General features: G+C 39.4%; 7 protein-coding genes and 1 non-coding gene across 14 annotated transcripts in view; 4 read left to right on the top strand and 4 right to left on the bottom strand.

Annotated features, from left to right (window-relative positions):
• Positions 1-1,366, top strand: Cisd2 (CDGSH iron sulfur domain 2). Of its 2 annotated transcripts, none has more exons than XM_078177153.1 (4): positions 1-159; positions 332-426; positions 678-794; positions 1,016-1,366. In XM_078177153.1, exons 1-4 carry the CDS (start codon positions 63-65, stop codon positions 1,103-1,105), a joined length of 399 nt encoding a protein of 132 aa, XP_078033279.1. In that variant the 5' UTR covers positions 1-62; the 3' UTR covers positions 1,106-1,366. The 2 variants fall into 2 exon arrangements, with proteins under 2 accessions (XP_078033279.1, XP_078033280.1); XM_078177154.1 differs by having other exon boundaries at positions 20-89.
• Positions 1,367-1,527: 161 nt separating this feature from the next.
• LOC144468032 (uncharacterized) lies at positions 1,528-8,080 on the bottom strand. Of its 2 annotated transcripts, none has more exons than XM_078177150.1 (8): positions 7,752-8,080; positions 3,866-4,038; positions 3,502-3,657; positions 3,110-3,316; positions 2,773-3,030; positions 2,299-2,554; positions 2,149-2,221; positions 1,528-2,081 (listed from the first exon to the last, which is right to left on the bottom strand). In XM_078177150.1, the coding sequence occupies exons 2-8, from the start codon at positions 3,909-3,911 to the stop codon at positions 2,076-2,078; spliced, it is 1,002 nt and encodes a 333-aa protein (XP_078033276.1). In that variant the 5' UTR covers positions 3,912-4,038; positions 7,752-8,080; the 3' UTR covers positions 1,528-2,075. The 2 variants fall into 2 exon arrangements, with proteins under 2 accessions (XP_078033276.1, XP_078033277.1); XM_078177151.1 differs by lacking the exon at positions 7,752-8,080 and adding an exon at positions 6,758-7,726.
• A 4,362-nt stretch (positions 8,081-12,442) lies between these two features.
• On the bottom strand, positions 12,443-14,912 carry LOC144468031 (STAM-binding protein-like A). Of its 3 annotated transcripts, none has more exons than XM_078177146.1 (8): positions 14,769-14,912; positions 14,538-14,636; positions 14,256-14,477; positions 13,988-14,170; positions 13,606-13,921; positions 13,373-13,485; positions 13,196-13,298; positions 12,443-13,109 (listed from the first exon to the last, which is right to left on the bottom strand). In XM_078177146.1, the coding sequence occupies exons 1-8, from the start codon at positions 14,909-14,911 to the stop codon at positions 13,044-13,046; spliced, it is 1,245 nt and encodes a 414-aa protein (XP_078033272.1). In that variant the 5' UTR covers position 14,912; the 3' UTR covers positions 12,443-13,043. The 3 variants fall into 3 exon arrangements, with proteins under 3 accessions (XP_078033272.1, XP_078033273.1, XP_078033275.1); XM_078177147.1 differs by having other exon boundaries at positions 13,606-13,912; XM_078177149.1 differs by having other exon boundaries at positions 13,606-13,909.
• A 523-nt stretch (positions 14,913-15,435) lies between these two features.
• Ercc1 (DNA excision repair protein Ercc1) lies at positions 15,436-16,696 on the top strand. Its single transcript, XM_078177152.1, has 5 exons — positions 15,436-15,635; positions 15,707-15,822; positions 15,896-16,090; positions 16,180-16,365; positions 16,444-16,696. The coding sequence occupies exons 1-5, from the start codon at positions 15,554-15,556 to the stop codon at positions 16,630-16,632; spliced, it is 768 nt and encodes a 255-aa protein (XP_078033278.1). The 5' UTR covers positions 15,436-15,553; the 3' UTR covers positions 16,633-16,696.
• Positions 16,697-17,035: 339 nt separating this feature from the next.
• Hps1 (Hermansky-Pudlak syndrome 1 protein) lies at positions 17,036-20,002 on the top strand. Of its 2 annotated transcripts, none has more exons than XM_078177143.1 (8): positions 17,036-17,489; positions 17,587-17,861; positions 17,945-18,417; positions 18,492-19,119; positions 19,246-19,384; positions 19,452-19,565; positions 19,655-19,740; positions 19,800-20,002. In XM_078177143.1, the coding sequence occupies exons 1-8, from the start codon at positions 17,370-17,372 to the stop codon at positions 19,975-19,977; spliced, it is 2,013 nt and encodes a 670-aa protein (XP_078033269.1). In that variant the 5' UTR covers positions 17,036-17,369; the 3' UTR covers positions 19,978-20,002. The 2 variants fall into 2 exon arrangements, with proteins under 2 accessions (XP_078033269.1, XP_078033268.1); XM_078177142.1 differs by having other exon boundaries at positions 17,038-17,489; positions 19,240-19,384.
• A 210-nt stretch (positions 20,003-20,212) lies between these two features.
• Positions 20,213-24,626, bottom strand: LOC144468030 (BRISC complex subunit FAM175B). Of its 2 annotated transcripts, none has more exons than XM_078177145.1 (7): positions 24,559-24,626; positions 22,427-22,660; positions 22,159-22,249; positions 21,764-22,076; positions 21,545-21,685; positions 21,151-21,475; positions 20,213-21,069 (listed from the first exon to the last, which is right to left on the bottom strand). In XM_078177145.1, exons 2-7 carry the CDS (start codon positions 22,511-22,513, stop codon positions 20,602-20,604), a joined length of 1,425 nt encoding a protein of 474 aa, XP_078033271.1. In that variant the 5' UTR covers positions 22,514-22,660; positions 24,559-24,626; the 3' UTR covers positions 20,213-20,601. The 2 variants fall into 2 exon arrangements, with proteins under 2 accessions (XP_078033271.1, XP_078033270.1); XM_078177144.1 differs by lacking the exon at positions 24,559-24,626 and adding an exon at positions 22,815-22,952.
• Positions 23,256-23,338, bottom strand: Trnal-cag (transfer RNA leucine (anticodon CAG)). Its single transcript has one exon. It is a non-coding gene; the product is annotated as a tRNA-Leu (tRNA).
• Positions 24,535-26,948, top strand: part of LOC144467749 (FHF complex subunit HOOK interacting protein 2A) — a 5,853-nt gene continuing 3,439 nt past the window's right edge. Inside the window, exon 1 of the mRNA XM_078176679.1 lies at positions 24,535-24,591. Within this exon, the coding sequence (XP_078032805.1) occupies positions 24,535-24,591 (57 nt within the window). The remainder of the gene's footprint in view (positions 24,592-26,948) is intronic.

The following is a 26,948-nucleotide window of genomic DNA, read 5'->3' as shown; positions in this document are numbered from 1 at the left end:
CCTGTATTCATATCCTGAACGTGATTTGACTCGGATGGTACGAATAGCAAATATCAGCAAACATGGAGCCAATTGCACATCTCGTCAAGGTATCTATTCCAAATTATTTGTCTGGATTACCGATTCCAGATTCTATAGGAGGATGGTTCCGACTAGGCCGTAAGTAATTGAACATTCTATTTTCTAGATATTCAATTGTTCCGCAAAATCAAACGGAATAACAGTAGAAAGTCAATTCATTTCAGCATGTACGACAAATTAGCGAACTATTACTTTGCCTCGTAAAATTGACAATCGTGTGAACTTAAGTGGTTTTTGTCCTTTAATTTAGTGCGAGACTGGATATCCTTAATTCCACCTACTGCCATGCTAGCTGGCATCGGTTATATGTCCTACAAAGCATTTTGTCCATTAGCAAGACCACCGGTAAGTAACCTACCTGTTACCGAAATATCAAGGACATTAGCAGTGTATTACGGTATATTTTACTTTCCCATTCACGGATTATGTAACACCGTGACACATCGATAACTTTTAATTACAAATATTTTGCTCCCGTTCAATAATATTCTATATTTTTTCCTAATATTTATGATTAATGAAAAGTATATATTCCACCATCAAACTACCAGTATTTTTATTTAGATCGACTTAAGTGCAAAAATTATATTTTTCAGCCTTGCGGACGTATTAACCATGCAATTAAGAAAAATGTGGCTAAAGTAGTAGATTCTGTTGATATTGAAGATATATCTGAGAAGGCTGTGTTCTGTCGCTGTTGGAGATCTAAAAATGTAAGTTTTATAATATTTCACTGTACAGCAGAGTTATATGACAATGGGATCTTAGGGGAACTAGCTTACTGACCTACATAAACCTTATCCAAGAATATAAGTATGACATTACGTGTTATGTAATCATGATTTTCTCAGACCAAGAAAATAATATTTGTGTATATGTTACTGTTTACATTATTCGTACAGTTGATATACAGATAAATAACATATTCTTTCAGTGGCCATATTGTGATGGCTCTCATGGACCTCATAATGAACAGCAAAATGACAATGTGGGTCCCCTTATAGTTGCAAAGAAAAAAGCTTAATGAATATTGCCGGGTACACAAATGTCATTGTATTTACTTGCCATTTACAATGTCATGAATAATTTACACAAATATTCCTTCAACCAACATTGTAGACATCTCATAGAGGAAGGAGGTATGTGTTGAATACGCATATTAACTCAGCTTCGAAACTAAAGAAACATCACGATCTACCAAATACGAAATATGTATTTGTTACCTGTACCTATTTTTTAGAATGTGATTTAAACAAGTTTATAAATAAATATATTGTTGCGCAAATTTTATTGTTTAGTAATTGTATAAGTTTTAACAGTACATTGAAGTATTCGTATGTAGCACTTTTTATACAGGTAATTTTTACGATTAGTATAATTACAAAGTTTATATTATTCGGTTTAGCAACGATTAAATTGAATAAACGCTAAAATAAATACTCGATCTTTAAAAAAATAGTCCACTTATTTATTTTACTAACAATATATACACATTTATCACATACGGTATAATATAAAATAAAAAGCAAATGTGATAATGCTAGATTACAAAAATTTAATACGTATTAAATAACAATCGAAGTACTACAAAACAATAAGAATTATTTAGGGAACCGATACATTTCGTTCTAGCACCCATACAGTTTCGAAAACATGCGGACACGTTGATACGATGATCCGCTTGTTATTATCATCGTGAAATAAAAGAGAAAAATATAAATAATAGTAACATTATTGTAATCGTCTACAGGAGCAGGAATGAACGACTAACTTGTTGAAAAAATCGGGTTGTATACATACATATAAAACAATTACTTTACAAGAAATGTATATAACATTATCCAAATATATTTGGTTCGTTGACTGTCAGTCGCAATGCATGTCCTTAGTATCACAGATTTATGAATCTTTAATAGGTGTATGGTACCAGCCTCAGCTGTGAGTCACTCAATCGTATCTCCTTTCCAAGTTCCTTCTCGATTCCATTTCTCAAATTACAACTGAAACAATGTACAATGTATTTACAAATTAACATGAACGTTCGACGTTCGTTAACACACCACTCACCTCGAAATGACGCAAATCATTAGTATCGAACTCTAATTCGTTGACAAGCAACTCTCGATGACCATACCTGTACCTAGAACCAATTCATTTTACGTATAAAATATTTCGTTAATTTATTCCAACATTTTACAGAACATGTCATCAACTTACTCAACATACCGCCTCCAGACAATCATTCCAATATATACAATCGCGATTGCGACCCCAAAACTCATCGCAGTGATCAACGCTATCACTCCGGATGGCATATGTTTGTTTCGATCCGCCGATTTCACTTGTGCTACAACATCTTCGGGTTCTACGTTCGTCCCTTTGTCTGTTACCAGCGGTTCTACCGTATTAGTCGATACCGTCGCGTTATCAACTGCGACGGGCTGCGCGACGGTAGTAGATTTCGTATTGTTTCCTAGATAAAACAATTCATTAACAGGATGTTCAAAGATCAATTCTATTTAATTCTTTATGCGGAGGGCTTATACGAAGCTATATGGTTTAAAAGAACACCTATATCTTGCAATCGATGTAGACCATTTCTATTGCGCATAAAAATGTGCGGTCTATTTATGTAGTACACGCAACCCTGTATATTTATGTATTTATATATGTATGAATGTATGCATGTACCTGTGACATTCGTGTTTTGCTCATGACTCGCTACAGTAGGCACAACATCGTAAGTCACTTGATTCGTGGATTTGGTCGGAATCAGCGGGACTATACTGACGGTGGTGTTTTTGATATTATCTTCGGTAACCTCCTTTTTGTTATTATTATTATTATTTTCCTTTTCTTTGGGCTTCTCTGGCGAAGGTTTCGGCGTTGTAGATTCTATTTTATTCACCTCGGCCTTCTTGGTAGCGACACTCGCGACTATTGTTGTTTCTAATTGAAGGTCAAACATAGCTTAAAACACAGTCAACGTTTACACCTAGTCTACTTAAATTTCCGACTTAGCATTTACCTGTCGCATTTTCCCTCCCATTGTCATCCACGTTCTCCCCGCTGTCAGATGGTGTTGCATAGCACTTTCGCATGTCTTCAGACTCCTTCGTCGAGCTACACTTTTTATGCTCCTCTGTTTCATTCGAATTCGCTACGCGCTGCGGCGTCGTATCGGCTACGGTATCCACCTTCGGCGATGCAGTAGGTTTGGTAACATTTGCACTCTCTAAATATGAAATAACAATGCAATGCTGGTCACACGTTCGCAAATTTCTAATAATAATCGATAGTTAAATCGAATGAAACCGTAAAAGTGGAAAGGCGTAATTAACTTCTCGCAATCTAAATGTCAGCTGAGCCGACACACGAGCACTAAGGACCAAACAGTTAAAAAAGTATCATTGTACTCACCCTTTTGGCTTTCCACCGGATTAGCCGGAGTTACTGCGAGCGAATTATTATTATTGACCGATGAAGTGGTTGCCGCGATCTTCGTCGGCACGGTCGTCGAATTCTCAATAGCATTAATCTGGCCCACCGCATTTGGTAACACTGGGTTACTGCTTACTAACAACACAGCACAGAAATTCACGAATTATATATACAGACTAGATAATTTAATTTTTTAATGATACAGACTCGAGTATTCGTATTTTTGTTGCGCGACGAGTATCGTTTAATGATTCAGCGATACGTCATCGTCACCTGCTATATCGTTCAGACATCCAATTCACGGTATCTTTAATAAATAAATATTTTCGCAGCACCGCCTTACCGAGCATCGAAATTATCACAACGGAGATTACAGGTAGCCGAAGCATCGTGTTCGCGCTCTCGTCTCGTCCCTTCAGAGAATCAAGCCCTTCGCAACTCCCGCACTATCGCACAACGCTGGCTCCTCTTTCCAGCCTTATCGCTCGCCACTATAATTGCGTAGCGAAATCAAATCTGTAATCAAGATGACAATTATCAATTTCAACGTGACCGTTGTCTAAAACCACTCGTAGCATTCTATCTGTTATCTTAGATAAACCAGACATAATAAACACATTTTCTCATCGAGCTCGGCATTTTTAGGAGCTGCTGATATTAAAAAGGCGACGCGAGGAGAACGTTCGCTCGTTAATTCGTATTATTTTATCGTTTGTAATAGCGAAAATGGCATCCGTGTCGTAAAATATCGAGACGTCCGGCGCGATTACCGACGAAAGTTCACCACCGATACTAAACCGAGCGGTAAAGATATCAGTCGGCCAATAGCTGTCTTCGGTGAAACAGATCCCTCCGCATTACCTAAATTGCGAGACGGTTTTATTATGTCTCCCCCCATTGCTATTACCCGACCAAAGATTTGGAACTAAGATAATCATCCCTCGTACCACCCCCCCATTAATTCCCCCTCTCCGACTCCAATTTGTTTCTCGCAGTATCAGCATCGGTATCTCCGTTTTATCTGCGGACGACTCTTCTTCTTCTTTGCTTCCACGAATATCTTCTGTTTACTTCCAGCGGCTTTGATTTACCTTTATAGATTATTCTCCTCGTGGCCGTTAAATTATATCGCGGTCGTAACGACGATTTACATAAGTAGAAACAATCGTGAAATGCAAATAAGTGTGCAACATGATGTCGAGGCACGGGGCAACGTAGAACACAAAAGCGCAACATGAGGCAACGAAGAAGAGTGGGTGAAACGTTCCGAAGCCTGACGTTTATGTTCAACGTAAACACGAACAGAATGGAATTCTAGTTTCACGCCGACGCTTTGCAACGAGCGTTGCCTCCTAAATCTAATAATAATGTCGTGAAAGAACGTGGATGCAAAGACTCATCCATACTTAGAATTCGGAAGAAGCTGTAGGGTGTACGTCGAGAAGAATAAAGGTATTTTATTGAATACACACAAGGTGTTATGTGTTAATGTATTATAGATGGATCGGGAGTACAATAATTTGCGCTTTGGCGGATGCGACCGCTCGCCTTGATCGTTCGTACCAAACTCCTCGTCTTAGGAGCAAATCGATCCAGCTTCGATGGTTAAACAAATGACACGCATTGACCGTTGGAAACGGCAACGCATTGACCGTTGGAACGGCAACGCAGTGCCGCTGGACAGGAGGTGCGAGGGGCATCGCGGGCCAGCATGCCAACGGTCCGAGAACATCGCAGACCCGAAATATAAAGTATATACAATGTCTCACTGTAGCGAACACAAAGTATTACCATGTCTCACTACACGTGCACAGCGACGGTAACGGTCCGCTACAAAGCCAAATGTTAAAGTGTCGCATGCAATATTCTTTGCGTCGATCCGAAGCGAAGGATTTTCAAGCGCTACGTTCCGAGAAAACTAGTTTTCGTAGGGAAAATTTTTAGAGCATTTTTATCGCGACACCGTTTTCTCAGTAATGAAATCCAGTTCGCGTACGAAAGCCGCACCATGAATTATTTCTTTGAACTCTACACAGTAGCATCGCCGCAGAGGTGCTACAATCGACCGGGAAATTGATCTCCGACACGTCGTTTTTAGATCGTTTCCATTATTTAGAAAGAAAATTTACAGTGTTCTCCGTTTCGTCCGATCGCAGCGGCTGTCACTTATCGCGCACAGCGCCGATCGACTTCGATTATGTTGCGAAATAGATAAAAACCGTACGTCGGCTACCGGTGATCAAGATGGCGGCCCCCGCGATGACGTTAACCGGGATCATCGGCAATTTCGGCGGCGATCTTGGGAAATTCTTTCAGAAATGAACACGTGCCAGATTTCTACGGCAAGGTTACGCGCGCGCGCGCGCGCGCGTCTCTCCTTCCCCGGGGCGGCCAGCCGACATTTTTTACGGCGCTACGTGTGGCACGTGTTAATGAGGAACGTCGAACGGGAAATAGGAACGTTAATTGCGGGAAACGATCGGCCGTGGAGATAGAATGCAATTGTAGCATTTCCGGGAAAGAAATCTGCATAACGCGGCTTTTGAAAGAAGTCTTGAACGCCTTGAAAGAAGTCCGACTTCGGAGCCTTCGACAAAAGCAGAAGCATTTCGAGTGACTCAAAGGTGTCCCGGTTTCTCGAACTATAAAGTGTTACGTCGACGTAAAACACTGTTAAGGATCGAGGCTACGCAGTTTGTAAAAGCAGTCGAGGAAATCAGAAACCCTGGGAGCGTCTGTTACCGGGTTGCGTTACAGAAAATGCTGACGTGCTTGCGATAGATGGACACCCGAGGATGAAGGTTCATAGAACTGTTTGCAGAGTCGAAACGTTAGCGGACTATCGGTCTGCGTACAGGGCATTCCGAGAAGCGCCGCATGGCTTATCGCAAGCGGGAGAGAGAGAGAGAGAAAGAGAGAGAGAGCAACTGACGCATTATCATAATTACCTTAGAACGATTTCAACGGTATCGCTAATATTTGCGATATCGAACTATCGCATTGCTACGGCTTATCGTTAGTATCGAGTGGCCGTACCGATAGAGAACGGTAACCGGTGAACGTATTTTTTGACGAGGTCACGTTTGAACGAAACCCGTGCCGCGATCGCCGCAACGGTTTCCAATAATATCAATGGCGAGGGAAAAAGAAAAAAGTTCGCGCGAAGTTGAGGAGGATTAACCCAATTCCCCGCGGGTCGTCCGCCGCGCATAATACACGCTCTGATAGTGCATACCTTCGTGAAACGTGAAAGTAAAAACGTTCCACTTTTTCCCTATTCGTAATCGTTCGGCCGAGGTATCGGTATGCGGTGTGTCTGCAAAAGCTGCGGGAGACGTCGCGCGTCTCGCCGCGCGGCCCGTCGCGACGCTGCGCTGCGCTGCGCTGCGCTGGCAACTCCGGCAGGTGCTAAAGCTGACAGCGGATGAGACGGCGTAGGATGGTCTCACACGCGACGAGGCAAAGTTCGACCGCTATTACACCGATATTACGACCAGTTACAGCATCCCACGATCAATTGCATTACAATTTGACCTGCGACTCCTTTCGCGGCCGGAGAGAAAATACATGAACACTGTTCGTCGCCACTTCGCCGTTCACTTTTCACCTCGCCGGGAGCTCTGTTTTACGTGCTACTTCGGGAAACGGACTCGCCGCGAGAGAGCCGATATCTCGGTACACATTTCCTACGGCGAGCTCTCTCGCGCCAGGTTTTCAGGAAACAAACGCCGCGCGCCGATCGGCGAGCGTTCCGCGCACCAGTAAATTACACAATCGTTACCAGGATGCGAGCCGCGCGACGCGAGCCGATGCTCGCCGATGGTCACCGCGTTTTTAAATAAACTCGTGACGCGGTTCGCGGTACCAGGATTGAGCAATGTTTTGGAGAAAAATCGCTCACGTGCCGTTTAACACCTGACCGTGCGCCACTCCGTCCAAACAATACTTCCGCTCTCGACCGAGATTCCGAGAAACCGCGGCTTTGCGACACACGCAAAATCCTCGACCGTCCAGAAATAGTTGCACAAACTGGTTGCCATTCACCAAATTCCGTTTTACGGCTCCGATTCCGAGCGAAACGCCGCGTTTCTCGGTTCGCGGTGTCCGCGTAGCTTCGAACGCGTCGAACCGCCGCGAATCAAACTGTACGCGACACGCTAGAGCAGAACGGGGACATTTGAAACCGAGACACGAAAGCGAAGCGAACAATTTGCCATTTGTTGTTTTACCCAGAGCTGTGCGATGCCTTCCGTAAGAATAGCTTCGTAAACCGGCGACGTGTAGCTGTTGGCGAGCTGTCGTGCCTTTTATCAATGATCGAACGGCAGCTGCGCCCTTTTTTCACGTGCAATGGAACTGCGGTAAACTTTTGCCGGGATAGGCGCCGCGGCAGACGAATAAAGTTCCCTGTTGTTAAATGAGTTTTATCGATCGTCGCCCGGGTCGATATATTATTCCATGTTGCAGGACGAGCGTGTGCACACGTTGACAGTATCGGCGAGTACGTGGACGAACCGAATCACACCGTCCGCACCGTCGTCGGTTCTTTCTTCCTTCGGGAGCAACAGCATACTGTGCGTTCCACTCGCGTTCCGTGAGGCACATACGGAGAGGCAACGAGGAGAGGGCTAAGGCAATGCGTCGCATGTGCAAACGCGTCACGAGACACGCTCGCTCGGCAGACGTACGATTCATTTCAAATTCAGTATTATTTGGATAAGTGCTGGGCATTAGATGATATGAGATTTAACGACTTCGCGGCGCATTATTCGAATTACAAATCACCGGTGTTTGTATCTGAAGCTTGACCGGGTCGTCGCTTCTTTTCTACTTTAGATTATACTTTTTAATAATCGGTCGGTCATTCGGGCGCAAAGCATCAATATTTCTGACGGTTCATTGGAACGGTCAACCATTCCATTACGCTTTATATGCCGAGTCTAGAGGCAGTACATTGAAAAAGAATCGCTGAAGAAAATTCTAAATGACCCTAAGCATATTAGAAATCGTTTAATATCTCTGATTAAGCGTCAGGAGTTGCGACAGATTGACGACTCTAATATCCACAAAAAACAATGCAAACTGATTGTAAGTTTCGCGCGTTACTGGGAGATTAAATAATTTTAATTAAGCTTTTATAATATTTCTAATGTGGTAAGATTTTTAATATCTTGCACAAGAATCTTGCAATTGTTACCCAGTGTTATTAAACAAGAAAAATCGAAATTCTGTGGAAATTTTTTAATTTTGTACGCACACAATGATTTTAAATGCAACGAGGCAACATATTTTAACCGTGTTGCATTTATCGACTACTGCATTTTCGCTAAAGTCAATTTGTTAGAGGCTCGCACGATTTGATAAGATTATTTCCTTATCGGGCGTGGTTTAATAAACACAGCTTCGCTAGAATATACCTTGTACACAGATGAGCATAGAACTTGGCTACTACCTTACGAGCCTGCTTTATATTTCAGGATCTATCGCCAGCCCGATTGCAGCGCAATACCTGACCTTACTCAATATTATGTTCAACAATTAATGGAAACGAGCCACCGATCGATACTCTATCTTCCCGCGGATCTTTTCTATGAAATTCTCATTATTATTAATCGGCTAACGCAATGTTTAATACAGTAGCGAGGATCTGTTCGTCCTACTTTAACACTAGATTTACCAAGCTAGCCAGAATGACTGGTTTTGCAATTTCAATTGACAATTCCTACTGCACGTGACATTTTATTTCCGAAATGATATCACGACTTTTATAGCTATAATTAAAGAATCAGCTTTATGAACTTTATATTATCTGCAAGTGCGAACTCGACGCTCCGGGTTTCTACAAACAATTAAGCGTTTGATTAATCGATAATGTCTATAAATCTATTTTGTATTACAATTATTTTTATTCAGCTTTTTAACTTTTTTTAAAAGTAAATAAAGATTGGAAACACCGCTAAGCTCCTCTTCTGAAGACCAATCATTCTGACTGGTCTCGGCAGAAATAGGTATACTTAACACTATTTCTACCAAGAGGTGTCAAAAAACACCTTTCAAATTTTAACTTGAAATTATTCTCTAAGTTTAATCATTTCTCTACAATTAATTTTTTGATTTTTCGTACAACAGTTGTTAAATTAATTCCGCGATATCATTATCCTCCAATTCATCCTGGATCTAAAAATATGGATAATCTAATTTTTAATGTTTAAAATAATGTTTAAACCTAGTGTTAAGGCTACCCCGTTACGACGCAAGGAGACCGCGCGTTCAATTCCCTGTGTTAACCATAGACGACACTGTCGCAAAATTATCAGATGCTCGCGTACACGTATAAATTGCAAAAATGCGAGCTTCCGATAAACAACTCCTTCTGAAATGGATTTCGCGTGCATTATTCCATTATTGAGGCTTTTGTACAGGCTAATCATCGTTATTACGTAATTACTGAATACCGAATGGATCGCACGACTATTAAGGATAATCACGTTGACTTTTATCCATACCACAGTGTAAACCTCGTCCAGGTTCTTAGAATAGATCCACGTATGCTGAAATTCTCACTGTATAGGCTGTGCCTGGTCGATATCAGACAGCAAGAACCAGTAAAAACAAGATTAAAGGCAGCCTAATAGAATGATACGTTCGCGGCATTGCCATTCGATTCTACGCGATTTACGTCTACCTGTTCAGGTTCTACTCGTCGTCCAAGTTGACTCGAAGATCTTCCAAGATCGATCGGCAAGGTTTTCGCGTAGAATAGTACAAGGCTGGACTGGTGAAGCGATTCGAGAATATTTTCGAAGTGTTAGCATTAAATACGGAAATCAAAGTAACCTCGAAGGCTGAAACAGTTTAATCGTATATTTTTTTAAACGGTTAATCGTTTATTCAGTCGACCTTATTGCTCGGTAAGGTTCGTTGAAAACCTCGACGCGCCGCGCGGAACGTTCGAAACCTGTTTCGCGAAAACAATCTTTTCTTCGTTGTCGAGAAAAATTGATATGTCATAGGTAATCGCGAATAAAGCAAACAGGATAGTGAACGCAGGTGTATAATCATGTGTAAACGATGTTTAAATGATGGTAATTCGAATCACGTGTGCAACAATTAATGCGTCGCTAGATCGCATCTTGGCTCGTAACATTTTCGCAGGAAGAAGAAGATCTGCATCAGGTCTCGGTTGCGATACGCGCGTCACCGCGGCTAACAATCGATAGATAAATTCAATTTTCCAATTATGTCAAGCTTGTTTCGATAGGCCAGCCGCACATGTTGCCATTTTTCAGCGTCGGTGGTAAATCGAATACTATCACTTTCCGTTTTACGTCAAGCGCTTTACATAATATTCTTCCGTTAGAAGCGACAGGCATTCCATCACCGGTGGCGAATCATTTTCGAAAACTACCTGTCATCCTATCGCGACGATTGCATTTACTGTCGCAGCGTTTCAGTTTTACTTTTCAATCGAATTTGTCGAAGAAAGAAAAGAAAATATTCGGCAGTAGTAAAAATAGAAATTGACAATGGAAGACTTTTTAATTTATATCTTTTTTTTTGGGTGTTAGTAGTTTAAATTATTCTTGTCTGCTAGCGAGGGGTTCGTACGTTTCCTTTGTCAGTGCAATTGAAAAGGCGCAGAGACGCGTCAATAAGTAAAGACAATTAGGAGAAGATGGAGAGAGAGAGAGAGAGAGAGAGGGAGAGGTAAAGGTGAAGTTGGCAAGGGTAAGGGATCATGCACAAGGAGAATACTTTCGCGTAGAGTGATTTACGCTCGGTGTGCAAGCACTGAAACGGGCGAACACGTAGGTAAGGTAAGCTACCACGTAAAAATAGATTGACCCTGCCGTCAATAAAACCCTGCAAAGCGCGAAACCCTTCAACGCGGGTAATTCGATATACGCAAGGAGATGTGAATGGCGGGAAGCATTCTCTCACGGGCTACGCGCGTCTGCCTACAATGGATTCCCTTTAGAACTCCGTATCCTGGGTCTGAATAATTTCTTTCTTATGAACCACGTTGTTTTATTCAGCGCCCTCGGCCACCGAACAAGCTCATTCAGTAGAGCCCGTTGGAGAAATCACAATGGTCGCACCGCATATCGCGTACATACATTTTCTCTGTTTAACAAGTCGCACATTTATTCCGTAATAAATAACAAAAAGATATTTTGTCTTCGTTAAATTACTCCACAATTTATTTTTCCTCTCAAGAAATATAAATTCTTTGCTAACATCGTCTCACGTGATACACGCAGAAATTAGGCCAGCTAAGTTACAATAAATTATCTCTCACGTTGATATGTTTTCAAATTAAATAAGATTTACATTCTGTAGCAGCGTATCGGTAGAGTTAAACGCGTTTCGGCATTGAAATCGAGTTTTCCTACGACGAAAATTAATCTTTGTACCTTACGTCGCTTAAGAAAATTGAATGGTTGTATTTACATACGAGGAGCTGCATATTTATGAAGGAACAAGAAACTTAGTAAAAGGAAAACGTAAGCGCGCCATCGAATGTACAAGTACACGAATCCTGCATCGGCTACCTTACTAATACGAATTTTTCCGAGCTCATTAACACATTGCCTGTTACAATTTGGTATATACAATGTTTCTAATGAGAATTACAACGACGCATTGCATAAGCGGATACATCGACAACATACCAATTTTCGATATAATAGAGTGTCTTACAGCAAGCTCTCTGTAGATTAGTTATGACTAGCATACATATAATGTCAACGCCTTTATTGACTCTTCAATCTTAACGGTCTTAGGCAGCTCAGCGATCTTGGAAAATATTGTACAGCCTCCACGTAATCAGCATGCTTGAACACCAGTTTTCTCAAAAAGGCACATAAACTTATAGACAGATTTTGCACATCACTAACATTCATAACAATTTTGGTTGAACTTGTACATTTACTTTCTAACATTATCATCCGTACGGATAAATACGAGTACCATGGAAAAATAATAGAAGCACATTCGTGTTTTGTAACTTTAGACGTATCCACTCCTTCCTTTCTCTTTATAATATGTATATAGAATACAGACAGGTCATTAACTTCGTTAAGAGAAATTAAATCATGTGACAGAGTTAAAAAGTAAATACGCACGAAAGACATTATATTACGGATTGCTGTTTGCTAAATTGCTGTTTACCTATTATAAAGCTTCATTATTATCGGCTAATTTAATTATTACTTAATAAATATAACTTGCGAAGTTACACACAAATTTGTTGTCTCGTGCCACTTGCTATAATTTATTTTGTATTATCGATAAATTTGTTTTCACTAAAAACTTTAATACAGCTTTAAATGCAATCATTTATATTAAATACGTCAAATACTTCTTAAATACTTTATCATAAAAATATTGAAAGCTTTGCAAAATTTTAATTTGCAACATTCCCTCTAGATTTTTGAATTAGGTAAGCAAAAGTATTTTCAATTTTTTATGACAATTAATAATCTGTTATATCAAGTAAGCAACGTTACCGTTGAACGATGTCATTTTCTTCTCAAGTCTACTACTTCTATCATCGCTGTTGCATCTAATTTGCAATGTTTTGCTTTCTGAAAAGAACGTTTGTTAATACGAACATTCGAAGTGCAATTTATTGTATGCATCGACATTATGTATATTTTTTTTTTGTAATTACCGTGTACAGCGGTGGTTCGGCTGGATGCGGATGAAATCCTGTTTCTCTACAATTTGCAATAAAATCTAATCCATACTCTGGAGTTAAAATAAAAAATCCCGTCCTATAAAAAAAAAGACACTATATTTTATGCACCAGTATATTAGAAGATTTCGCAAATTTATAATTTATACATACTCGTCGTATTTCGGAGCACAGACAATTGCAATTGCTTCTGCCATCATAAGTTGGTATGAACAATGAGTATGGAGATCGACACTAGATAGAAACGCAGTTTGTGTAGGATGTGTCTGCAAATTATAATTAGCATTTTAATATGATAAAGTGATTAGATTAATTTACATAACATTTTAAATTAATAATAACTGCTGCTAACAAATAAATGGAAATATGTAAAAAGATGTACGTACATGTATCCAACCAAGAGTGATTAAGTTATGTTGATCCTGGTAATCGAATATGTCTTCCTCATTATGTGTTAAACAAGAATCCGGAGACCCAATTTGTTCGGGAATTAGTAGATGAGTGACTAACAATTTATTTCTTTCTAATTTGCCTGCTAAAATACCACAGGTTTCTTTATTGTTCATTGTATTAGTATAAGCCAACTTGAGAAAATTATGCATTAATTTCGTCGGCAACACTATGTCCCGTAAAGTATGATTGTCGCTCATAAGCACAGACGGTTTTGTTGAACGATCTATAGTTGGTGTCCTTCTGAAAAATCTTGTTCCATTAAATAATTTTCGTACAGTTATCTGTAAATAATGCAAAATATTACTTTTTCCTTACTTGTCTTTAGATGTCTGTGCAACTATATCAGAAGATGGGCTTATCAGTGGTTTAGGTATAATACTAGGAACTTTTTTCAACTTGTTTTCCTCAGGAGTCACAACACTAGTGCTCAAAGCTTTTTCTGCTCTAGCAACTGCTAACGTAGCCAGTTTGTTCTTCCTCTCTTCCTCCCCCCGCAATCTAAGTAAATATTACAACTCGATTAATCGAACTGTTTGAAACTGATATCATTTATCTATTTGTAGAATTATTCTTTTCAAAGTACTTTTCTTGTTCCTCCTGTTTCAACCTCTCTCTCGCGATCTTTTCCCTCTCTCTTACTTCTTCTAAATATCTCTCATATTCTGCCTTAAATTGTTCTAATAATTGCTTTTTTAATTCCTCAGCCTTGGTCATGACTTCGCGTAATTTTTGTTGATTCAGCTGTTTAACTTTCACTGGGACCTCATGAAATTGCGGATGATTTCTTATTTTCTCCACAAATATCCTACAAAGATGTATTTGTTAAAGTAATTAGTTTTTATCAGACCTTATAGACAAATCTTACGTTATAAATTTCACATATAAATGATATGCGTGTCGAAGATTATTATCCTTCATACTCATGTCTGCATATCTGATCATCTGCACACCCGAACGATAATATCTGAAACATATGAAAGGAACCAAGAGAATGAGCATGATTTCTTAATGTGTTATATTCAAAAAATTGTGTATGAGATATGTGACAATAATATGTAAATTTACAATGACAGATCATGATTGTAGAATTTGTTACCTTTGTGGTGGAGTATCAGGATCTATTTCTACAGCCGAGGCACAGTCTGCTATAGCTTTTAATCGTCCATGTGGATCCGATATGTCAACATCCTTTAAAATAGGATGTTTGACAGTTTTAGTCTCCACCCTTTCTTTATTCATTTAAAAGTCGTAGGTTATGTTTTGCGAATACGTATATATATATATTCTCTATTACAGTTACAAAAATCTGCAGTTTCTGATTTCTGACATTTCTATAATTGTCATCTCATTTGTTTCTCTCATTTTAACTACGCAACATCAGCGAAACTTTATATTGATATCGACGATTCTGTTGAATAGAAAAATATGTCAAGTCTATGTGTCATCGAGTATTATCAATTGCCAGTGTTACCAATGGAAATATGAAAAGTTCTATGTGTTACACGGTGAAATATTTCATAATAAACGATGATTATATATTGTAGCCGATTTGTGCACAACGAAATTTCAGAAACGGATGCATAAACAATGAACGCAATTCATGTGTTTACGGCCCAAGTTATATAACTGAATGAATGAATTATTCTTCACGATAACTATTTTAACCTCTTTACGTACGCATGTATTTATCAACAAATTCATTTGTCCTGAATCGATTCTACTTGTTGCTTTTTAATGAAGGTCGCGACCGCCGACGTTCTCGTTACACGCTTAGATGCCTTGAACTTGTAAAATATTTGTTTCAATCAATGTATCATTAGTATGTTATAACTAACAACATAACAACGTTTCGGCGGATTATAAACGAACGTTTGTTCAGACATGGAAACTAATAATGAGAAAAATGGAAAGGATGATGGTGCTTCTCCCACTAAACGGACAAAAGTTGAATCTTCCTTTGGAGGTATATTTCATTTTATGCAAAGACTTTTGGCAATTTTATATTTTAATTCATATTTTACTTTTCACTTGCAGCTGCATTTAATAATCTAAAGAAGTCAGAATTTTATGATGCAGCAGTACCAGGAACTTCGAAAGAAGCTCCTAAGGAATCATTAAACTTTAGTACACTTTTAGTCAGCACGAAACAGGTATGACAACATAATTAGTGTTTCAGTGCAATATAATCCGTTTTATTTTAGTATACAAGTGAATTATTTACAGAAAGGAAATCCATTGTTGAAAGCTATAGATAATGTCCCATGGGAATATGCTGATATCGTACCAGACTATGTAATGAGTAAAAGTACTTGCGCATTGTTTCTATCAATACGATATCATCAGCTTAATCCAGATTATATCCATACAAGACTGAAAGCTTTAGGAAACATGTACAATCTTCGAATTCTCTTAGTTCAGGTCCGTTTCCATTGCTAAAATCGAATTTTATAGAAATGTTTTATAAAGCACAATTTAAATAATAATAACTTGTCGCTGCTAATGTACAGGTTGATGTAGCAGATCCCCATCATGCCCTGAAACATCTAACAAGAATGTGTATACTTGCGAATTTGACACTGATGTTAGCATGGAATGCAGAAAATGCTGGTAAAATGATCGAAATCTATAAAAGGTTTGAGAACAAACCACCAGATGCAATTATGGAAAAGAGTGATACAGCACCTTATCAAAAGGTAGCGTATTCAAAATATCAATAATTAAATTTAATTATAATTATAATCAGTAAATAAAATTACTGATTCTTTTTTTAGTTGGTCAATGCCTTGACCACAATACGTTCAGTGAATAAAACTGATGCTACAACTCTTCTATCAACTTTTGGAACATTAAGTGAACTGATAAATGCAGAGCCAAACATGTTAGCTCTCTGTCCTGGTGTTGGATTACAGAAAGCACAAAGAATACACAAGATCTTACATGAACCATTCTTACGTTCATAAAAATCTATGATATATTACGTTTAATTGTTAAGTAATGATTCGTGTCTCTAATTTAATAAATATATTTTTGTACAAGTTGGCGTATGGTTTTCTTAGACGATATCGATTCAGCCGACTCTCCTGAACACGTCCACGTACTCTATGTACTTTTTATGCTCTGGAAATCGAAAATTACATGTAATAATTTCACTATAAATATTTCAAAGTATGTATCGCCGATTGTTTCAAATGCGCGAAAAGAGTGGGCGGCATATCCGTGTGGACACTCACACATAGGGCCTGTTGCTTTCATTCTGCCTCTTTCGATCATCTCCGTTTCTTTTTCTAAATTAACTGCGCGAAGTCGGGTGCGCATTAAAATAGTGGGGATAGAAAGGTGCAACATAGCGAGGTAAAAATGGCTCAATATGGTGAGGCATCACTGTACTTATTTTGCCTGCCAATATGGCTGACAGTGCGGAGTCCCCTTCCGTCCTTCGCCACAACTCCGTGCAAGTGGGCTACGTACTTTAAGTCCATGAGTTAAACGCGTCCAACTATAAATAGTTGTTCACGAACTGTGAATGAAATGGTAGGGAGGGTGTATCGTGCATACTGATTAATCGTACACACGAGAATGAATGATTTATGACTCTGTAAGCCGGATCAGTGCAAACACAACTATTTATATGTATTGATAAACACTAGCAGACAACCAAGTTTCGCAGCGAAAAAAATACTGTTAATTCAATTACAAAATGAAGGGGATTTTAATATTCGACCATCTCAACGATATACTTTTTACGAAGTGCAATAAAAAGTTTGCGATTCATGTACATAAATTAGCTAGAATGCAGGGATTAATTTCTGAGAATAAGGTACGATTCTGTCAAAACATCTGTTAATGCCATTTAATAACTTTTTGTATTAATTGCACAATCTGGAGTGTCGGTAAATAATTCGTTTTGTTTGTAGGACTTGCAGGATACAAGTGACATGGACTTAAAACTCAATCCAAATATCATAATGCAATTGTTTTCACCTATTGTCACATCTCAGCATGTAATGGCTTCCCAATTTGGTAATTCTTATACCTCGATGAAATGTCAGGATGGGACAAATATGGTATTTGATGAATTTATGGGATACACTTTTATCTATATTTCTTTGGAAGAAGTAGAGTTGATGAAGAGATGTTTAGGTGTTTGTGTAGCTATCATTAGACATGTCTGTGGACCAGATGTTGGAATGTAAGTCCAATCGTAGCAACAGTGGTTTAAACAACCAATTTTGTTTAAAATAGTAATGTGAGAAAACTTTGTTTTCATTTTAGATTGAAGATAAGCAGACAAAAGGTATGCTTAGTGTCTTCCTTGTTAGATGCATGGGTACATTTGAGAAATTGCGAGCAAAGTATGCTAACAGAAGCAATAGAACAATTATCAATAAACACTGACTTAGGTGTATCTATATTGAAAGTATTACACGATGCCTGTGACAAATTAAAGACACAATCTGAATTCTCTAATGTTCATATCTTGATACTGGTGGAACAAAAGTTTCTATCTTTATATTCGAGTAAAAATGCTCACGACTTATATGCTTCTGACATATTGATGATGATGCTTATGTGTTGGGTGGTAAATCTAAGAAGGAAAAGTGGTTATCAATATGGACAGTACAGCAGCACAGATGATGGCCAGTGTGATATTCTTTTACCTGATAATAGTTCTTCCAAAGAAGAACAAATTGCTTTCGGTGTAAAGCTTGCAAATCCTACTTCGGAAGATATTACAAACTTATTCAGTAATGATCTTCACTTTAATAAGACGTTTATTAATACAATTCATATTGTGTACTGATGAACTGTTTCATTGTAGGAGGGTCGAGAGATTCTTCCATTAACGAAGGTTTACATTCTTTAATGGATGACGACTTGTACAGCAATATACTTCTGCTTGGATCAGAACACGATTACATCGCTAATGCAGTTCACATTTTTGAACTAGCCGATGGCATTAATCTTGTCATGATAGCGGAAGTAACAAATTTGGCTACATCATCCGGTTTATACGATAGTTTTCATTACCTAAATATTATAAACGGTTTGCAACTTCAAAGAGACATTGACGAGCTAAGACCGGCGTTTGAAAATTTTGACGTAGCGATGAAGAAAGCGTTAGATGGAATCAAGAAGAACAGAGCCAATGTTAGCAACGACGTTGACATGTGTCAGAGAAGATTGCAAGTTAAGTGGGAGTTCGTTAGGAAAAAATATATGGATCTCTTGAAATCTAGAGATCCGGAATCTGTTCTTCAGATCGAATCAAATACATCTGGATTTACAGATAATTTAAAAGAATTATACAGATTAACGTGCTTCGATAAAAACTTCTTAAAGCAAGGCATTGACGTGCTTACAACTGTAGGCAGGCTCGTTCGTCAAAAATTGAACGATTTTAGCGACTTCCTAAAAGTGAAAGCACTAAAGAACTTCACACTTGGATCATATCCTTTCGCAATTACCTAAAATTATTTTTAATTCCGCAGTTTTGTAATGTTATTTTTTTATTTTTTTAATAATAAATTACATATGAAAATATACCTCCTTAATGCCATATAATCTACGAGAACTTCCCTAACCATCAATAAATATCTAGAAGAGTTTCCAGGCCTTGTGCATTTCATATACATAGACAGAACCACGCATCGATTAACAGCCCCGACGTTAGACTTTACCAATCCAGAAACTCTCACTCTTACAACAAAGAAGGTAATTTATTTAAAAGTTATATTAAATATCAATGCAACACTGACGTAATCGAGCATTACTTTTATAGATCTGGAACATGGTGAAACAAAGTAGAATGCATTTAGAAGAAGGACACTTGTCGGTCATGTGGAAAGATACAACATTCAATTATGCTTACTTTTTATGGTTCGAGGACAGTTCTGTGAGTAAATATTAGCATTTGAAAGTAACACGAATACAATATTGCACTGTTTGTACCATATACATATATATATATATATATGTTTTTAGGGATCACCATTAAAGTGTAAAGTTTACTTGAATCACGTAATGAAAAATTTTCCAGTGCCGGGTATATTTTGCGGAGATTATTACAGGTTGGTATTATCGTAATTTCCCACATTCTCTCACTTGTAACACTTACTTCGTTTTATAGAAAATTAGCTGAGACATGCTTTCCTAAATTATCCGCGAATAAAATCAGGATTTACGAACTTTACTGCGTCCATCTCGGCTTGGCAACGTCATCGTGCGTTTTAGAACATTCCAGGAGACTTGCGGCTACGATATGGGAAGTAACAGGTGTCCCGAATAATCCTGCCGACATACTTTAACAATGTTCCAGCATTTCTGTACAAAAAAAAGCTTAAGGTTTCCCAATAACTTGAAACACTTTATATACTATAATTAATATTTAAAGAAATTATTTCAAAAGAAGCTCTGAATTATTTATAAAGTATTTAACACACATGTTAGTTTGATATTTATAAAAACATGATAATGCAAAACTTATGTATTTATTTTATACCTAGTCCATAAATGAATCTATGGACCATTGTAAATATTTTGAGACTATATTAGAAACATTGTCTGCGTCGCATAAAAAAGAAACCAATTGCTCTTTATTCATTTTTAAAAATATCTTCGAGTTTCGAACTTCCACGAGAATGCGTTAAAAACTATTCGGTAGTTCAGTCTATGTTACCTCTCCACTTCATAATGCACACTTTCAATACTATAGACACGGCATAGTAGCGTTTCATCGTTTCAGAGTGGTTGGAACGTATTAAAATCAGACTTGCCGTGCGTGGAACACGGGCGCGGTCTGTTTATTTATCTTTTAAAATTACAACATATTACACACGTGCGTGTTATAATATGTTATAATGCTCTACAGTTTTTAAGTATATTCTCATAAAGCTTTCGAGTAAAATTAAACAAAGAATAAAAAATTATTTTTAATGGTTATCCGCTGCATCCGATTTCCGCGTATTGTCCGTTTTTTTCTTCGCAATTTGACTATAAAGTACATGAGGTGATATATTTTGTACACAATTCGCCTCTCTTGGTTGTTGTTGCGACACTTGACTATGCGAAGTTCTTTCACTAGTACTCCGTGCAGGAGGTCCTGAAGTCCTCCTAGCTTTTTTCATTCCAGGCTGAAGGTCTTGTATCAATTTTCCCCTACCTCTACCAACACCGCTCTCAAATGTTTCACCTTTGCAGATAGATTCCTTTACTATCTCCGACTCCACATTAGGATGGCACCTATTTTGAATAGCGGACTTTATGGGGGGTGAATCTTGACGCGGTGGATCTGTGCTGTTTACCGTGTCTACCGTTGATTTCTTTATCTTGCTTTGATTTATAGATTTTTCTACATTGAGTGTTACATTTCTGGATAGAGTAGTTGTACGAGTTTGACTCTGTAATAAGGACAAATATATATATAACTGAATCGAATGAGATGCATAAAGAAAATTTGCGGATGTTGTTACAATACATACAGTTGTAGTGCAGTTTTCTTTAATACACTGCCTCTCTTCGCAAACGTTTTCTGGCAATTCTATTCTAGAAGGGGATAAATTTTCTAGCTTTTGAAGTTTTCTACCAATGCAATCTTTCTCAATTTTACATTTGTTATCAATATTATTTGTACTTCCATTGAGTTTCGTCTTTCTAGCATCTTTAAATTCCCTTATCTGTCTTTCCAGATCTGCCACTTCGTGATCAGTTTTGCATAACTCTGGTATTAACCGATCTAAATACTGCTCTGCTACTTTTTGTATTTTAATAGCCGATTCGAGGCCAGAGGTTCTCGTGAGATCCAAACTAAAAATCAACAACTTTAGTCAAGTATTGAAGATAGCAAGGAAATATACAAATAAGAGAGAAATTTACCTTAATGATTCTATGAGATTACTGAATACATCTGGCGTATCTGATAGCTTTTTGGTAGGAGCAGGTTTGTAATCAGAACCTTCAAGTATATCTAAATCATTTCCCAAGTTAATTATTTTTAAAGGAACTGGTTCGAACATCCTGAATCAATAAGACTGTTTAATAATTTTAAGTAGGACAGACATTCGGTAACCACTGTTGCAATTGGTCGAAACTTACCCTCTTGCGCATTTCAAGAAGACATGTTTAAACTTATGCGTGCCTTTATCGCTGGAGATAGACGAGCTCAACAGGCATGTAACAAAGAACTCTTCCGCGCAACCGTTACTTCCAGAGAAATGCGAGGCAAACTGTTTGTGCAATATTTTGTCCCTCATAGTAAGCTCCAAGTTTGCGCCGCGCCTGAATCGAAACCAACCGATCACTTGTTTGCTCTTGTCTTGCATGAAGTCCTTCAATTTTTCTTTATTAATTTTACCAATGGAATCGTGTAAAAGATCTGGTAACGGGCAAGTGACAACAGTTTCAATATCTGAAAACGTGAAAACCCATTATTGCAAATCCTGTCAATGTGTTTTCAAACCAAATGACTGTCAGCAGTTGAGTATATTTACTGTTGTGTTTCTTCACAGTTTCTATTTGATTTTCCGCATCCGTGTACGTTTTTACTACAAACTCAAGGTTTTCACCGAGCAAAAAGCCCATCTAAAACACGGAGAACCAAAAATGCATTTTGTTTCTGTGTTTTCGACAGCATATCGTGTTAAGGTTAGATTACAATTTGAGGTTATGACGCTCAGCTTGCGGGATACGTCGAGCAAGCGAATGTTTTAAAATAAAAGAATTTTTAGCAATAATCAAGAATTCAAACATAAACCTTACCTGATCACCGTGGCTGCGAACATATTCGTAGAACAATAACGAAAGCGCAGCACCTGAAATAGTAATAAGCAAATCGCTGTCCGCCATGTTGACAATCAACTGTTATTCACTTCGCGATTTTGTTTGTCCCTTCTGTCGTCACACTATTAAGTTTTACTGAGTGTCGCCCACGCGTTTACAACATTATATTATACCTGTGGTTTGTTCGTTCTCGTAGGAAAAAGATTGCAGAAACTGTAACGAATCAAAACAAGTCGAAACGATTGATAGACATTTCTAAGTAAGACAATACACATTGCGGTAAACACAATTTCGCAATGTCATATTTTTTTTTATTCTTTTCGACGCGAATGTCCATTTCATGAAATAATTAATATAGAATACTCACGTAATGTATAATGTCATCAGATATGCAGGAATAATCGCAGAGAACATAGAAATTCGAAATGTTTCACCGGACGAATGATCAACAACGGTTCAAGTAAGAATATCTACATGTATCGCGCGAGACGATGACGCGTTTCACGCGCTTTCATTTGTTTCACAATGTCTGAAAGCAGATCGCTTTTGTTTTACAATCTTATATTATTCGATATTTACAAAATTTTAGCAGAAACAATCCGCACATGGTGGATAAAATGATGGAAAGAAAAAGAGAAAGGAATCATCGTTTCTTCTAACAACCCTTGTGATATCATTGCTGGAAGTTTAGAACATTCTATTCATTCGTCTCGTTTGTCAATGTCAGTATATAAGAATGTGAGTACACGAGCTTCCACTTTCATATCCGAGGGGTTGAAAGCGACTTACAATGTCCAAAAGATATATTTGTCAGAAGTGGGATTCGAACCCACGCCCACAATGTGGACTGCGACCTGAACGCAGCGCCTTAGACCGCTCGGCCATCCTGACATTGTGTGCTCATCAATTTTGCGTTGAGAAAGCCTACGGCGAATTTGTGAACATAAATAATTGCAAAAGAGTGCCCTTTGGAACTCCTTAAGCGAGAATTTCTGTTTAATACACTCGAATACGTACAATAGCAATTTTTTTCCGAAGATTTAATAAGGAAATACAATATAATAGCTACTATATTCGGTCTTTTAGACTGACCTCTCAACTCCATAGTCTTTATTGTTACATTATTCTGTTGTAGTTGCCATAATAAACTAATATTAGCAATAAGACTTTTATTGTTAGAGATAAAGGTTGTATCCATTCCAATTCTCATGTGTAAATTATTATAAATACTTTTTGAGGGTTAAAGTGAATCCTTTTATTGGATATAATGTAAACAGCTAATAATTCAATCTTTAACGTGAAACCAATTAAGCATTAAAGTAATTGACATGTGTTGCTCTATAAAAATGACAGGACTGAATTTACATAGACTTTTCAAATCGTTTCAAATGAAAGAGTCCCTATAATTCTAACAATTTCAAAATAACAAAAATTGAGGGAACGGCCATTTTAACCGGCATGATAGACTTAGCGTTAACGTCTATGTAGACAAATAAATTAGTAACTGTCTTAAAAAGCAAAGCTGAGTATTGTTAATATACGTTAAAGATATTGGAAACGTTCGCATGGTTTTTCTCTACACCAGCCACGCGACAATGAACGTGAAAAGTGAATTGCAACGGCAGATTCGTCGGAGATGCTTCGCAAAAGTTGCGCGAAATCCCGCAACCCGCAGGATCAAATCTCGCAGTTCTTTGACAGGAAGCGAGGAACGCGACAGTTTCGGCTAGTTACCGGGACGAAACGATCGTCGAAGAAGAAACCGCCGAGAGAATAGAGTCGCGGACCAGTGGAGCGATTCTCATGAAGCGAAACGAGCGCGATCGCTCGCCCAAAATACACATCGGGTACGCATAGGTCCGCGGGCCGCCGTTAGTATTTCTAGCCGTCAGAAGTAGAGCCGATGTAGGGCTTGAGGATCGCGTGATGTAAGCTTTTAGTGATCTCTAGAGGGGCGCCGAGATTGCCTCTTCGCAAGAGCACGAAGCCTCATTTTCCTCCGCTTTCCTCGCGTTCATCTCTGTTCCTGAGCGTCGCGACGCGCGTCTCATCCGGGGAATTCGTTTGTGCAGAGCCCGACTTGGACCATGACGGAAGAGAAATGGGATTACCTGAACGAGAAATGGGAGCACATAGACCAGCCCGTAAGTCCCGGCTTTGATCGCCCTCCCCTGGCTAGCGCCCTTGACTTTTCCCTGACGGTTGCGTAAGCCCCGCGAACATGTATGTGCTGCGCGAAAAAAAAGGCTCGTTAATTGGTTCGAACGAGTCGCCGGTAACGCGAACCTTCCTGCTGGGTATCGTATAACCCAGCGCGAACCCGCTGACCTGCTGCACTCGTCACCAGGTTAATTGATTTTCTCGGGAGCCGAGTGGCTTTACGCAATTTTTCATCACGGCAGCGCAGCAGCCTCGCAGCAGCGGCTCTGCTCGAGTCTTTGTTGATTCTTCAGCATCGCCTTCCTCGAGGCTCTTAAACGAAGCTTGCAAAAGCTCGCGGAGAGTTTCTCGACATTACCGTGCACAATCATATCCTATCACTCGTGTCATCTAAACTCTAAACTGCAGAGGCTCGCCCAGTCGTGTAGCACGCGTGCTTTAAAGTCCTTCTTTCCGTCGGGTTTCGCGCGATCTTCCAGATTTGGTCGAAACGATAGTCAAAGTCGTTACAGAACGACTTCGTCGGACGGCGATCACGGAATTCGAAGCGTTCCTCCTAGTAATAGCATTCCTCCCGCGGTAAACCGCGAGGGGGTTGCTTTCAAAAGCAGCTCATCAAAACGAACAATGCGGTACCGAGTTTCTTTGTTCGGACCTGCTTTCGAGCGCGCGTCTGCGTCTCTGCGCGAAAGGAGCCTTCCGACTCGGTCGGAAATGGGTCACTGCGTCGTGCCTTTGAACAGCTGATCGCAAGATCAAAGGCGCCGCGCGCGGCGCGTTACGAAACGCTATCGTTTCGCGTTCCTCTTGGCGAGCCTGGCGATCTCTACGATCTACGATCGAGGACACGCGAGCGAATTCGTGGCTCCACGCGAACCTCGCGACGCGTCGAGCAGCGAAAGGGGAAGATAACGAAGGTGTGGCGCGAGCTAGGGGTGCGCGGCGCAGCGCGGCAGAGCGAGGCAAAGCGCGGCGCAACGGGACGCGTCGCGTCACGAGCTTTCATTCATGACTGCAGCGTGACCAGAATCCTGCACGCGGTATGCAGTCCGTGCGCATCGATGTAGATTGTAGAAGTCCGAAATCGTATGTAAATACCGGCGCGAGTCACCGTGTTCGAACGCCGTTTAAAATGCTGTCAAGGTTCGGCTGGGAATCCCTTTTTAACCCTTTGCACTCGATCGGTGACTCTGAGGCACCACTAAAATTGTTACAACACATTCCGAAATATTTTTATTTATCAAATCCTCTCAAAGGGTTAATCCGCTAGAAAGAGAGGGTTGTTTTTGTTCTCGTTTCGATATTGGCTAAAAATTATCTTCCCTTCTTTCATATTTATTTCTCCCAACTTCAACAAGCTCGAAGAAGCCTTCAAATAATTTTCTTAAGAGTCTTATCTCTTTCTCCGCCATTTCCTTCGTGGATTGAAAAAAAAGACGAAACGAAGTTTCGAGGCAATTAAATAATTAGTCGAAGCATTCGTTCTTATCAGCTGTTAGCAGCTCGGTATTTCCAGACACGTACCGATGATCGCGTCCCGGCCGATCATATCATCATCCAGATACCGGCAAGAGCAACGTAACCTACGCGGAGCGATTCGCGCAAAAAGCTGTCGGTCGTAAATGCATCAAGCCGTAAAGCAATTCGTAGAACCGTCCCGTAAACTAGCTTAGAGCGGCGTTTCGTGTGGCGTATCATTAAATAATGGCTCTGTAAACTGTTTGTTATATTTACCGCCTAAGCGCCTCCGTATCGATTCGCGTCTATAATCTTTTTATAGTGGGGCACGCTAATCGTTATCGCAAGGAAGCCTGGCGTATATGAGACTCGAGGCGTTTAAGCAGGCGTTTAAGAGACGGGTTAGAAGTCATGGGGCAGCGATGCGCGCGGAACGTGGCGCTCGTTTCGGAAAGGGTATCTTGTTTATGCTGGTCTAGAATGGATTCGAGATCGGCGGAGTTCATTGAAAGAGACCGAGTCGTGGAAAGAGGATGCGGGTCAGTAAGCTGGGATAAAATTGGCACGCGCTGCACCCGCGCGCGATCGACAATCGCATTCTTAACTATTGCGCTAGCTTGTCACATGCGTGCTGTTTGCACTCGCGCGTCGAAGCTGATGATCAGCTGCTTTTACGAGTCAATTTCTCGCGGACATCCGTCGACGTCGCGAACACGTCAGCGACGAATCTTTTCTTGGACATACCGAAATAAATTGCGCGTGCGATTTACGCCGCTAAGCCTGTTACATCGATAATTATTAGATGTGTGAAAACTTTCTTTATGCCAATCGAGTCGATATCATTTTCTTCGCGTTATCGGAATATTGTTTAAGTTTTTCATAC

This window comes from Augochlora pura, chromosome 3 (genome assembly GCF_028453695.1).
Source record: "Augochlora pura isolate Apur16 chromosome 3, APUR_v2.2.1, whole genome shotgun sequence".
Taxonomy (NCBI): Eukaryota; Metazoa; Arthropoda; class Insecta; order Hymenoptera; family Halictidae; genus Augochlora; species Augochlora pura.
This window is presented reverse-complemented; position numbering and strand designations above follow the sequence as displayed.

Bases quoted from the DNA above. Each gene is read 5' to 3' on its own strand.
- Cisd2 (XM_078177153.1), top strand. From the start codon at position 63: ATGGAGCCAATTGCACATCTCGTCAAGGTATCTATTCCAAATTATTTG. The intron at 427-677 runs GTAAGTAACCTA...TATATTTTTCAG, and splicing joins GTCCATTAGCAAGACCACCG to CCTTGCGGACGTATTAACCA. The intron at 795-1,015 runs GTAAGTTTTATA...ATATTCTTTCAG, and splicing joins GCTGTTGGAGATCTAAAAAT to TGGCCATATTGTGATGGCTC.
- LOC144468032 (XM_078177150.1), bottom strand. From the start codon at position 3,911: ATGCTTCGGCTACCTGTAATCTCCGTTGTGATAATTTCGATGCTCG. The intron at 3,317-3,501 runs GTGAGTACAATG...TTTCATATTTAG, and splicing joins TCCGGTGGAAAGCCAAAAGG to AGAGTGCAAATGTTACCAAA. The intron at 2,222-2,298 runs GTAAGTTGATGA...AATTGGTTCTAG, and splicing joins GTCTGGAGGCGGTATGTTGA to GTACAGGTATGGTCATCGAG.
- LOC144468031 (XM_078177146.1), bottom strand. From the start codon at position 14,911: ATGAATAAAGAAAGGGTGGAGACTAAAACTGTCAAACATCCTATTTTA. The intron at 14,478-14,537 runs GTAAGATTTGTC...ACATCTTTGTAG, and splicing joins TTATATGTGAAATTTATAAC to GATATTTGTGGAGAAAATAA. The intron at 13,922-13,987 runs GTAAGGAAAAAG...TAATGGAACAAG, and splicing joins GCACAGACATCTAAAGACAA to ATTTTTCAGAAGGACACCAA.
- Ercc1 (XM_078177152.1), top strand. From the start codon at position 15,554: ATGGAAACTAATAATGAGAAAAATGGAAAGGATGATGGTGCTTCTCCC. The intron at 15,636-15,706 runs GTATATTTCATT...TTTCACTTGCAG, and splicing joins AGTTGAATCTTCCTTTGGAG to CTGCATTTAATAATCTAAAG. The intron at 16,091-16,179 runs GTCCGTTTCCAT...GCTAATGTACAG, and splicing joins TTCGAATTCTCTTAGTTCAG to GTTGATGTAGCAGATCCCCA.
- Hps1 (XM_078177142.1), top strand. From the start codon at position 17,370: ATGAAGGGGATTTTAATATTCGACCATCTCAACGATATACTTTTTACG. The intron at 18,418-18,491 runs GTAATGATCTTC...GTTTCATTGTAG, and splicing joins AGATATTACAAACTTATTCA to GAGGGTCGAGAGATTCTTCC. The intron at 19,120-19,239 runs ATATCCTTTCGC...CATATAATCTAC, and splicing joins AAGAACTTCACACTTGGATC to GAGAACTTCCCTAACCATCA.
- LOC144468030 (XM_078177145.1), bottom strand. From the start codon at position 22,513: ATGGCGGACAGCGATTTGCTTATTACTATTTCAGGTGCTGCGCTTTCG. The intron at 21,686-21,763 runs GTAAGTTTCGAC...TTATTGATTCAG, and splicing joins TTCTTGAAATGCGCAAGAGG to GATGTTCGAACCAGTTCCTT. The intron at 21,070-21,150 runs GTATGTATTGTA...TCCTTATTACAG, and splicing joins AAGAAAACTGCACTACAACT to AGTCAAACTCGTACAACTAC.